The sequence below is a fragment of the Gobio gobio genome (genome assembly GCF_949357685.1).
Source record: "Gobio gobio genome assembly, chromosome: 25".
NCBI lineage: Eukaryota > Metazoa > Chordata > Actinopteri > Cypriniformes > Gobionidae > Gobio > Gobio gobio.
Window position 1 is genome coordinate 25,297,225 of NC_137121.1, and position 12,700 is coordinate 25,309,924.

Genomic DNA, 12,700 nt, shown 5'->3' on the forward strand with positions numbered 1-12,700 from the left:
TGTTTCAGCGTTAGCAAAAAATTGGGCCTTGCAGCTAACTTTTACTGTACAAGTTATAGGCACCCAGCCCACATTTGTTGAATAAGACTTTCTCAAGGTTATTCATAGATTCTTCTGTTTTCGGTCACATGCAGTATCAGTGTTTGTTTTTAAAGAGCAGATCTTCTCCAATCAGAAACGTGTGTGTTCTGACTCACCTTACAGCTATCAGCTGCATGAATGAACATTGACTGCCATTGGTGCAAGTGCAATGCAGTCAGGTGTGTTTGCTGTGTTTGCACTGCCCTACATACTCTGAGCTCTTTCCTGAGAGATAATTAAGCCTGTCTCTGGGTAAACGTTTGCACTGAATGGAGGGAGCAATTGTAGGCACTTTTCATATGGATTAGAATCAGAAAATAATAGCACGAGGTGAACAACGACCATCGACACAGTCATTTTCACAGGCTGTTTGTGTTTTTTGTCCATCAGACGAGGAATGTTTCTGCTCCAGTTAACGGAAACGTATATTCTGACCCCCACAGTGGGCCGACCTCAGCCTGGACAAGCGAGGATTGCTTAGTTCCTCTCTTTTTCTCATATGACTCACTCTGCTGAAATCCAGCATTGCACACAATAGTCCTTCAGTATGTCACTGAGTCCAAGAGCTCCTGCAGTAGCTGTCATAGGAGTGTAAATGCGGGAAAGTTTGATTTCCGAGGGAACGTTTCAGGATGTGAGAGGCATCCAGCAGGAGTTATGGAGGGTGAGTTTGACTGTCTGTCCTCTGATCTGTTTTATCATGAGTTGCTGAAAGTTAAGTGTGCTGTGCTCCTTTAAGACGGCTCAGGGCCATGGGCTGGTGTTGGTGTGAGTTCAGCGTGTCTGTAACCGGGCGGGTGTGTTTTTGTAAACGGTTGCTACGGGACCTGCAGTGAATCGGGTGCTTGCACATGCTTGTTTCATTTCTCAGAGTTTCAGTGGGTTTCCCTTAAACTCAGCTGTATTGTGCCACTTTTGAGGAAAATGATGATAGTTTAAAATGACATTCGGGCTCAATATAGTCATGTGTATTAGTGGTTGACAGAAACTTTTTTTTTTTAGGGATGCAGAAAAAAAATAAATAAGAAATGTATTATCAGCTATAATATAAAAAATAATGAATTGGTCAGAATTGTAATATTTGTCCTTTATTACAGATTTATGATCAAATGAAACAAATTTGTTGTAATCAAGCACTTATTTTACACTATATGAATTTAACATTAATAAAATATAATTAATAGATAATGTAATTGATAGAGATTACGATTACCGATCACCAAGATCAAGATCTGCCGATTGCCGATCACAGAATGGCAGGGGAATGGCAATCTTTTATCTGTAATCTTGCAGTTTGCAACATTTGTAGAAATTAAACTAACTCTAAATTAACTGTATTGAGAAAAAAACTGTAGAAATAGAGTCAAGATCTTGAAGAACCACCAAGTGTTTATTTTAGAAAATGAGATCACTTAAGGCTACTGTAGGCCATCTTTCCCAAATAAGGCAGAATAACATAAAATTATTCCAAACAAAGAGGGGAGGCAGACTAACACACATCAGATCAGCTTAATGGGATGTAGCCTCTTAAAACACTGATTACATTTAATAATTGGCAGCTATATGTAAAACTTGTTACACCAAAACTGGCTACTGCCACAAAGGACAAAACTATGGCAAGTTTTTTTTTCTGTTATTAAGGGTGCTCCGATCAGGATTTTTGGAGCCGATCACAGGAAGCAGTATTTGAAGCCTTCTTTTTATCATGTAGAATTATTTATAGGGAATTTTACAGACATTCATTCAGGGCCTGAATTTTATTTCTGACAATGGGGGAATCCCCCCCCCCCCCCCCCCCCCCCCCCTTAGGTGACTCTTGTCATATAAATGTATATAATTATCTCACCTAAATATTTGATCTTGCAGTGCATTTTTGTTTTTAAAGACACATTTTCAGGTAGGTCTAACATTAGTATTGAGGTAAGAAATACTAAAGACATTTAATAAGAAATCAAATGTAAATTAATATTGGTCTTCCCTGAATAAATTAAATTAGATTAATCCTTACACTTAAGGTTGCAAAAGTTAGTCATTCGAGAGCAGTGAATGTCATAAAGGTTCATCAAACAACACAAGACAAAGAGAAACTCAGAGACAGCAGCAGTTTATTCGACAGCTGTCACTTTAAGAGCGAAGACGGATACGGTTACAGCTGCACAAACGTTCACTCGCGAGTCACGACAGGGTTTACGTGCATACTGGTCAAGACGGTCATTTAGTACATACATTTGTGTGTATCTGACCATTTCAGCGCAATTTGTACTCGCAAGCTTTTTGTGAGATGGCCTGTGTGTGTGTGTGCGCGCGAGTGCTGAGTGGTTTGAACACTGGCAAGACTTAAAAATAAATGCAAATGATAAACTTTAGTGATGATGCGACTGTAGCCGCGTTTCCATTACCCTTCAAATTGCGCAAATTGATATATCGCAAAAAAGATTTTACGCTCCCATGAGGTGGTTTTTCAGGCAATTCGAAAAAGGACATTTTCGCAAAACTGCAATGGAAACGTTTTTTTTCGCATTTACAGGTCACCTGGTACGGTCACGCATTGCCCTCACATAGGGCCTACATATAATTTTTTTTCCACTCAAGTATGTACAAGATCTTGTGTCGTTAAAACGACATATATTTTCTCCTAATAAGGAAAGTGGCGTAACTTTATAATGACGGACCCCGGTGCAACCACAAATATCATAACTATCTATAGGCCTATACTGTAATTATGACATATATTCAAGAAATGTATTAAAACAGAAAGACGCTATAGTTTCAGCCTTGCTCAAAGACTAGGTCTATCCATTCCCGACGATCTTGGTTTGCTTCTTATTTATTAAATATAGCCTTCAGCCAAATAGTTGTTAAACATTGATCAAAATTAAAATACAATTTATACAAAACGAAATTAATTTTAAAGAAAGACTTTCTAGAAAACACAATTCAATTGTGCTCAAAATCCATGTCTCCAGACATATGCGCATCTGATTGTGCTTTACTCATGCTGCTCACTTTTCATAATCAACATATGAAATTAAAAGATTATAATATTTAGACATAGCCTAACTATATGAAAATAAATAGGCTACGTTTTCTTTAACCCTCTTTCCGACGAAGTCGTTGTCGCCTTTTGATGAATTTTTTCCTTAGGCTATTCCAGCGGAAACTTAAAATACTCTGTCAGTTTTAGCCATACAGATAAGTGCAAGACATAATTATAAACTATAAACTGTCTACTTTTACACTCACGATAACAGCAAAGGCCATGGACTCAGGGAACAGATTATTTTGCACTCCACTCCAAACGCTGTCTTCATTTCAAAAATATATTTTGTTTATTAAACGCAAAGTTTTTCATTTCAAAAGTATTTCTAAATTCAGTTTATATTTCCAAAAAACGAAATTCCGAGCCAAAATAACGAAGTGGTAAAAAAAACCGTTGAGTTCCACCATGCAAATTCAAACTTTTCGCTCGTCTCTGTATGTGGCAATGCGTCACAATAACCTGGCGTATGTAGGCTAAAAGTCGATCATTCTTTACAGATGATGGTATGTTTGGACAGAAGACGAGTTCTTTATTAAACTCATAAAAAAACAATAGAATATAAAATGCCACAATTTATCATAACGCCTCATATGTGCTGCTCAAGTATAAGGTGCTTTCCTTGCCATCAGTGCTATAACACGCACGTCTCTTTCCATTAAAAATAATGGCGTGCGGTGGCTGGGATAAACATAAACCTAACAACATACGTAGCATGATTTTTGGAATGATTTATCACGAGAGGAAAAAAAATGTTTTAGTCGCATAACATCAGTTAATGGAAATGCCGTCATTTCGCAATATTTTTTTGTCGACTTTTAGAAAATATCGCAAAAGTTTTGCGCAAATCTGTAATGGAAACGCGGCTACTGCCTCTATTGTGTAAGTGGCAAATCCTGTGTCAACTGTACGGCAGGCACGGGTTTTTATGGGTCGTCAGCATGCGATCGGTTCATGAGATTGGTCTTTTTAGAGACCGCCGATCAATCATCCCAAAGCGATTATCGGCCGATAGAGATCAGTTGCCGATCAATCGGAGCACCCTTTGTAATTGACCATATTTGAATTAATATACAATAGAAGTATCTATATATCTAGTAGTGAGTAGAGTAAGTGTGTTTGTGTAGATGGACCATTCTCGTTTCTCAACATGTTTGTTGCATTTTTTTATGTACGTTACTATTACAATTGCCGGCTTTTAGGGTGCTACATTTGGCATGATTGCTTCGTTTAAAACAGACCCTGGTGCGATGGTTCTGTTAGAATAAGTAAGTGCGACGCTGCACGTCGAATCTCTGCACGATGAATCTCTGTCTGCTTCCAAACAAAATCTAATGCGGTTCGACCGAAATATGAACCCAACATGGACAAAAGACATGTGTGAGACAGAAAAACAGAAAGATGTGACCCTAAAAAAGACCCAATGCTCAAGCATACCTGTTTGTTCTCGTCATAGCCGTGATGTTGCTCATCACAGTTCGGTACAGGATCAGAACCGCGTCTCCTCGCAGCAGATCTTGGTTTGTGTGTGTGATGGAGGGATTCCTGCCGCTGTTTTGACTCCTTTACACATTTTATAAGTGCTACACGAGTTCTGAGCTGGTAAATACCATCATATGTGCATTTATCCCATCACACAGCATTGTTATTGATGTTCCATCGCAAAATATGCATAATAAAAGCTGACCAATCAGGTTGTGAACATATCCCTATGCCTTTAGTTTCGGTGTTAAAATGCCAATGTGAACGCTAAGCGGACTAGGACTAAATGTTTGTGTTTTGTTTTTTGGTCCAGACGAAACAAACCAAGTGAACCGAACTACAAGTGTGAACACACCCTTAATCGAAATTCGTGTTTTAGCACTTTCTAAAAGTCCAAACTCAGTCCTGGAGAGCATCTCAAGCTTGCCTCAACACACCGGCCTGGAAGTTTCTAGTAAGACCTTGATTAGCTGGTACAGGTGTGTTTAATTGGGGTTGGAGCTAAACTCAGGACAGTGACCCTCCAGGACACCCCTGATCATGGTTTCTCAACCATGTTATGAAAGATATAGAACCATTTGTTTTATTGTTTATGTATTCATGATTATGTTAATGTGTGTAAACTGAGGCTAAAATGTGTTGAGGAAATATTTTTTATAATGGAGTAGTAACTTGCAAAGTGTCACATGAATATGCAGTTCCTGATATTTCGTACAGATGACATCAATAAGTTGTCTTTTTTTATAAGTGTAAAATTATTATACTCTGATTGGAAAACACACTGACAGTTATTGATGTTCGGCAACCTATTATATGTCAGCTGATTTTAAAAACCAAGCCGAGAATGTTGTCATGGTCAAACCCACAGAGATTTGGTTTGTCTGAATAGCCCAGACCTTCACAAATTGTTTTGTTGGAGGAAAAACACAAAAATATACAAACCTATAGTTTAAATATTAATTAAATTTAGTTGATTAGTTTGGAATCAACTGTATTTTGCTTTGTTTTACTTCAAATGACAAGGATTTTACATTTTAAGTTAATAATAAAAAGCTAATCCCGACACTTATTTTCTTAAATGGCTTGGTTACTGAAGAGCGCAGTTTATTTGGACCAGACACCGAGATGAAGGGGCATAATAACATTATTAATTTAACAACATTTTATTATTTAAAACCAAATAGGCTATGTATCAATAGTTCTATGACAGAGGAAAGTTGGCATATTTTAAATGAAGTCTTCTCCGGTCCGTTCTGTTAAAGCACATTTGTGACCCTGGACCACAAAACCAGTCATAAGCGTAATTTTTTTTAAATTGAGATTTTGCATCTTCTAAAGGCTGAATAAATAAGCTTTCCATTGATATGTGGTTTATTAGGATAGGACAATATTTGGCCGAGATACAAAATCGTGAATCTGAGGGTGCAAACAAATCTAAATATTGAGAAAATCGCCTTTTAAAGTTGTCCAAATGAAGTCCTTAGCCATGCATATTACTACTAATAATACATTTTTTATATATTACGGTAGGTAATTTACAAATTGTCTTCATGAAACATGATCTTTACTTAATATATCCTAATGATTTTTTTTTCAATAATTTTGACCCATACAATCCATACATATACCCGTGTGACTTATGACTGGTTTTGTGGTCCAGGGTCACATTTATTTAAAATTACCCAAGATCCAAAGCTACTAATAGCAGTAATATCATACTAATATCTCCGGCCTGACCTTGGGTTTTTGCATCCAAGTAGACCCGAGAAGAGCTTGAGTATAAACAGTCTGACAGAGGAGAAAAAGGCTCATGGTTTCAGTTGTGAATGTTTGGTTTCTTGTTGTAGCTCCACAAGCTCCTGACGGATCTCCCTGATGATATGCTGGATGACAGTGGTGACTGCTCCTCACCTGAGCTCGGCCGCTCCACCTGCAGTCACCCAGAAGACAACAACAGGTACACAATACCAAAACTAGTGCTTTACTGATATATCACCAGGGCCGATATTTAGCATTTTTTGGCATCAGCCAATACATTTTTCTGTTTGGCCGGTGTGTCGGAAGCAGGACTTTTATTTTGTCCCAGCGGCTGAGCGCACACAAGAGCTCCCATTCCCAGTCTTCATTAGTTTACTGTTGTTGTGTAACAGTTCTGTCTAATAATTGAAAGTAAAACTGTCGGCATTCAGAAAACACATTTTAATATATTTAACATTTATTACATCTAATAAACATTTACTGACTTAAACTTTGGCAGTTCAAAGGTTAGAGCTTCTTGTGGGTAGTGTTGGGTAAGTTACTCTAAAAAAAGTAATTAATAACTTGCTACCAATGACATCTTCAACAGTGTTATTAGATTACTGTACTAATTAAACCGTCTAAAAAGTATTGCATTACTTATTATGTTTTACTTACTAAATCTTATATCAACCTCAACCAGTTACAATACAAGGATAGACACGAAACTGCTCTTTTAACTCTTTCAAATAAATTATATAAAATTGTATCAATTTTCAAACTATAATAGAATTACAGAATCAAGAAGTTGCCATCTAAAGTATAAATCGGTTTATTTTTTTATCGATTTCAAATCAGTTTTACATTTAGTAAATAATATATAAATTAAATCTAAATGTAATGGGTTATTTACTATCTTTAAATTAAATCCAGTCCTATATCAGCTTTAATTCAGCCATCAGTCACCCTGCTCTCTGAGCTATCCAAATATCCGTATCGGCCGACCGATAATCAAAACACCCTTATTCAACACTTAACTCAAATACTTGTTTAATAAAGCATACATAAATGTATTGGGTTGTCTGTTTGTCTTTCAGACCGAAGCAAGCCTGGAATGTGCCACAATGGGAGCATCCAAGACCTTCCCATGAGGAAGTGAGTTTAATTCTGAGGGTCATTGAAAGGAGGAAAATGAAAATGAATGTAAAACTGAATTACTGATGCATTTAATATATTATAACAAGTTCTTTTTCTTGCATGTGTTACAGCAATATGTAGAGTACGATCAAGGCTCTTATCATGAGGACTACAGTTATAGGAGTCACACGTCTCAGACCAACAGTCACCCTCATCACCTCCAGACCGGGACAGAACATTTACCCTCCGGACTGAACCACCAGTTCCAGAGTGGAGACTATGCACACTCATCCGCAGGCACGGATGAGTCCCACGCCACTGACTTCTCCACTGGGAATGGGCCGGAGCAGGACGCGTACAACGCTCTTCATCATGGGGCAGGTTACCATGGAGACAATGCCCAGGGACATGAAGAGCATAATAACATCAGAAACCACTTTCAGGTGAATGTTTGCAGCCGATCTTTTCTTCATTTATTTTTTTTAAATGTATGCGTATTTAATAATTTTGCACATTTGTTGAAGGTTTTTGATAATGAAGGAGCTGGGAACAAACCCACTGACCACTACAAGGCCAGTTACCACCCACATCAACCTGTAAATCAGCCGAAGATGTTCAATCCTCAAGTGACCAGTCAGAATGGACACTTTGACCAGCTTCAGAGGGACTTCCTGGACTCAGCACAGAGTGAGATGCCGTTATACACTACCGTTCAAAAGTAGAGTCAGGAAGAGTTAATGTTATTGAAAAGACGTATGCTCACCAAGTCTTCATTTATTTGATGCAGTGAAATATTATTACAACTTAAAATAACTTTTTTTATATTTGAATATATTTTATGATGTAATTTATTCATGTGATCAAAGCTGCATTTTCACCATCATTGCTCCAGTCTTCAGTGTCACATGATCCTTCAGAAATCATTCTAATATGATGATTTGCTGCTCTAGACACATTTATTATTATCAATGTTGAAAACTATTTTTGCTGCTTTGTATTTTTGTGGAAACTATTATACATTTATTTTCAGTATTCTTTGATGAAGAGAAAGTAACAGCATTTATTTGAAATGGGAATCTTTTGTAACAATGTAAAAGTCTTTACTGTCAGCATTAAAGCATTCATTTCTTTAATAATAAATCTTTCTGACCCCAAACTTTTAAACCGTAATATAATTAATATAATCTAAAATTGATTGAAAACATATTTGTAATGACTATGTTAGTAGTTTTTTATTAAAGTGTGTTGTATGAATGTTGTTCAGATACAACAGAAGGTCAGCAGCTGTCGCAGCTACAGATTTTAAACCGAGCTCAATCCAGACAGATCGAGGATCTGGAACAGAAACTAGAGGACTGCAGGAGGAGGATGAGATATCTGGAGCACCAGTTCGCCATCGTCAAAGGTCAGCTTAATAAGATTAACACCTGTTTTAAATTCGCTCTGAAATGTTAGCTTCAAAAAGGTATTAGCCCTTATAGTGCATTAAACACTGGGTAGCACTTTATTTTACAGTCCTGTTCCCCATGTACACACAATTAACTTATTATAGTAATTACAATAAGTAGGTAATAACCCTGAACCTACACTTAAACCTAACCTTAATCCATGTAGTTACCTTATACTACCCAGTATTTTCTTAGGTAAGTACACACAAGTGAACGTACTGTAAAATAAAGTGCAACCCAGGTATACTATCTTCATATTCTGGGTCAGTTTTGAGCCAGTGGAAGGTACGCTCACAGTCATAACTTGATATTTTTCCATTAAAACTATATTTATCTGATGAATCATTTCTCGTTAATGAGTGAATGTGCAAACATTTAAAAGTTTTGCATATTACGGTGTTATTACCATGCTATTACGACAGACTTTTTAATTACAAAACTTTGGATATTCAAATTATACATGAACTATAGCAAAACTTTATTTTCATATATTATATAAAATTCATAGAACGTACTGTATATGAAAATGACGTGAACAAAATTCATACATGTTCCTTTTCTAACAAAAAACATCAACATTACTCTGAAATGTATTCAAAAAAAAATATTAATTCATAAAATTCACCTTTATGGTAAAGATATTTTTTTATTTGATTATTTGTGTGTGCATAGTCGTGTTTATCATCAGAATTCAGTCCTAAAAGTGTCTGAGAGATACAGGAAAGAGGTTTGATGCATATTTACAAAAGTTGTTTTTTTTCTTCAAGCAAATCTTATCACAAAACCAAAACAAAGCCTGAAAGCCTCAGTTTATACTCGGTCAAAATTGACCCAGAATGTGAAATGTGGTAAACAAACAAAAAAAAATACTTTTAAAGTTGTCATGAAACTTGCAATAGTCTTGTCTTCGAGAGGTCTTCGATATTGGATTTTACTTAATTAAGTTGGTCAGTACCTGCCGATAACTGATTAATTAACCAATATATTTTAAAGCGAATATTGAATCATAACTAGGGATGTGTGAGACCAGCCGACTACTAATATTGCTGCTGCTAGTCGACTTGGAAATACTAGTCGTTTACTTTTTTTTTGCACATTAATGTCTTGCATTTTATTTTTGACAAATGAATTTAAACAAAAATGTCTACGGCTAAATCATTTATAATAAATTCTGCAATAATCAGGAATTGTCAATTTTGATTTCATGGGGACTACAAATTTTGAAAAAAAAATCATTAATGTGTATTTTGATAGTCACATATAACACATTCCAGGAACCAAACTTTGGTAATAATAAGTGTGTGTCTCATCAGTTTTAATACCGTTTCTTTTCATCAAGATGAGAAGGACGGACTGACGGTATCACTGAAGGAGTCCAGCGCTCTGGTAGAGGAGGCCAAAGAGAGAGAAGCTCAGCTGCAGGGGAGAATCAGATCTCTGGAGAAACAGATTCAATCTCTCACAGACAGAGAGCAAGAGGTACCAGCTCACGATTTCCTCATGCACAACATGAGCAAGTCAAAGTAAAATCATGCTTATTAAAATGGTGTCGAGCGATGAAGTGTTGTGTGATAGCCCTTGTAAGAGAGGAAATGTGTGTACACAGAGCGTAAAGCAGCAGCGTGTGGCCGAGGCGGCGATGGACAGCATGAAGCAGCAGATGACTGAGCTGTGTCGCTCGGACACTCTCTCGCGAACACGTGAGCAGCACGATAGGGACACAGCCGCCATCCGGGAGCAGTATGAAGCCAGACTGCTCACCCTTCAGCAGAAACTAGACGCCCAGTCACAGAGTCTAAACGAGCAGGTCAGAGGATATGTAGAATTGTGAATTATTCCCAAGTGCAAATTAACCCCTTACAGGCGGCATTCAACAGAGGGCAGCACAGGCCCGTGTTTCTCACTGTGTGTGTGTTTATCAGGCAGAGGCAGGCCAGCGTTTTCTGGATCAGGTCCGGCAGCTGGAGCGTCAGAGGGAAGAGGATCAGGTGGACAGAGCCTCTGTTATCAACACCCTCACACAGCGCCTGGAGGAGAGCCAGCAGCAGTGTGCCAACCTACTCCACACTGGTATGTGGCATCCCGCGTGCTTCTGTTTATGCTTACTGTTGTGATTGCTGGAGTCTCATGGGTAATCGTATGGGCCTGTTATCTTTCTCTTTTGGAGTTACAACAGTTTAAGCCTTACAACTAGACTGCAATGACTCAAATACACATTTGAGGAACTATTGAGAATCTGGGAACCATCACTTTTATTTATTTAACTTTGCTCTTTGGTTTGGTTTCTTAAAATTGTCTAATGATTACATAAAATCCTTCTTCTTCTTCTTCTTCTAATACATATGCATGTATTATTACAATTATTAAATAATCCTACTTAATTATAAAAATAATAATAATAATTATAAAAAATCTAGTATAATATTGTTAGGAATATTATATTATGTTCTTTTTTTTAAATGATAATTTAGGAATAAAAATTAACAATTTGAACTTTTTTTTCCTTTTTCCTCTTATGTTCTCTTTAAAAATATACATATTTGAAATAATATTTTATATATTTTTTTAATAATAAAAAATTAAGTATATTTTAATATTTTCTTTTATTTTTACTTGTTGCCCTTAAAGAATTATTTGAAATTTTTTTTTATTATATTGTCATTATTATTGTTGTTGTTATCATTATTGTTATTGCTATTGTTTAATAATAAAAATAAGTATAATGTTTTATTACAATTATTATATTTTAAAATAATATAGTATTATGTAAATATACATTTGATCATTTTTTATTTTTGATCTTTAATATACATTTTTTTTACTTGTGTTGCCCATATTTCTTTTAAATGATTTATTTTAAATATTTTATTATTTGTATTGTTGTTTAATTAGTCAATTATAATTATTATATTTAAAAATAAGTATTATAATAAAATAAAATGTTAATTTCTTTAAATTTATGTAAATTCTGTTATATTTATTTATTTAATTATTTATTTATTTGCCGTCACATCTTGCTCTTATTATTAGCGTAAAGGAACTTCCACCTGCATTATTGTCAATGTACGGATGCCAGCTTTGAGAAGAGAATTAAATTAATTTAGTTGAACTTAACAATAAACGTCAATATTTAAAACTTGAAAATTTAAGACTTGCATGATACCTTACCATGTGTCAGTTTTCATTTTAATGTGTAACAATATCTGAGTGACGCAATTGTCAGTCAGCGCTGCCAGTCATGAGATTACCGAGCAGCCAGAGGAATCATCGGACTGATTTAATATAATTTTTTTCATGTTATTTTGGTTATTTTTGCAATATACTACCACCCGTTATTGTCTACGGTATAATGCTACCCAATCATTGCACTCAAACATGGAGGATGACTCGTTTACGATGATCAAACCAGTTATTTTTGAAAACGTTTATGGGCTGGAAATATTCCTTTATTTAAACAACTTCACATTGAGTAAGTGCATGAAAAATTGCAAACATTTGTTGTTTAATATAGGTTTCCCCCTAACCTTTAATTTAATCCCCACCAAATAGACTTTAGTCATAATTAAGATTTTAAGATTCGTCTAATTCTAATGCTCTTTAATATGATGTTGTTTATATTGAATTCTTGCAGTTCTGAGATTAAAATAAGACAAAGTATTGTGCATACACATACTTATAGTATGGCTTACACGCTCGCCTTTAAAATGACGAGATAAGCGTCAGAATATTATGACACTTTTTTCCTTTTCACAAGACTCAATTAATGATTGCAAACTGA

The 12,700-nt window shown here is 35.8% G+C and overlaps 1 protein-coding gene across 1 annotated transcript in view; it reads left to right on the forward strand.

Moving 5' to 3' along the window:
- The first annotated feature begins 301 nt into the window (after positions 1-301).
- The window catches only part of cep152 (centrosomal protein 152), a 31,858-nt gene continuing 19,459 nt past the window's right edge, over positions 302-12,700 (forward strand). The window contains exons 1-9 of the mRNA XM_079809274.1: positions 302-745; positions 6,448-6,557; positions 7,435-7,492; positions 7,606-7,917; positions 7,999-8,161; positions 8,739-8,879; positions 10,262-10,401; positions 10,529-10,729; positions 10,845-10,992. Coding sequence (XP_079665400.1) covers positions 677-745; positions 6,448-6,557; positions 7,435-7,492; positions 7,606-7,917; positions 7,999-8,161; positions 8,739-8,879; positions 10,262-10,401; positions 10,529-10,729; positions 10,845-10,992 — 1,342 coding nt within the window. The 5' untranslated portion in view covers positions 302-676. The remainder of the gene's footprint in view (positions 746-6,447; positions 6,558-7,434; positions 7,493-7,605; positions 7,918-7,998; positions 8,162-8,738; positions 8,880-10,261; positions 10,402-10,528; positions 10,730-10,844; positions 10,993-12,700) is intronic.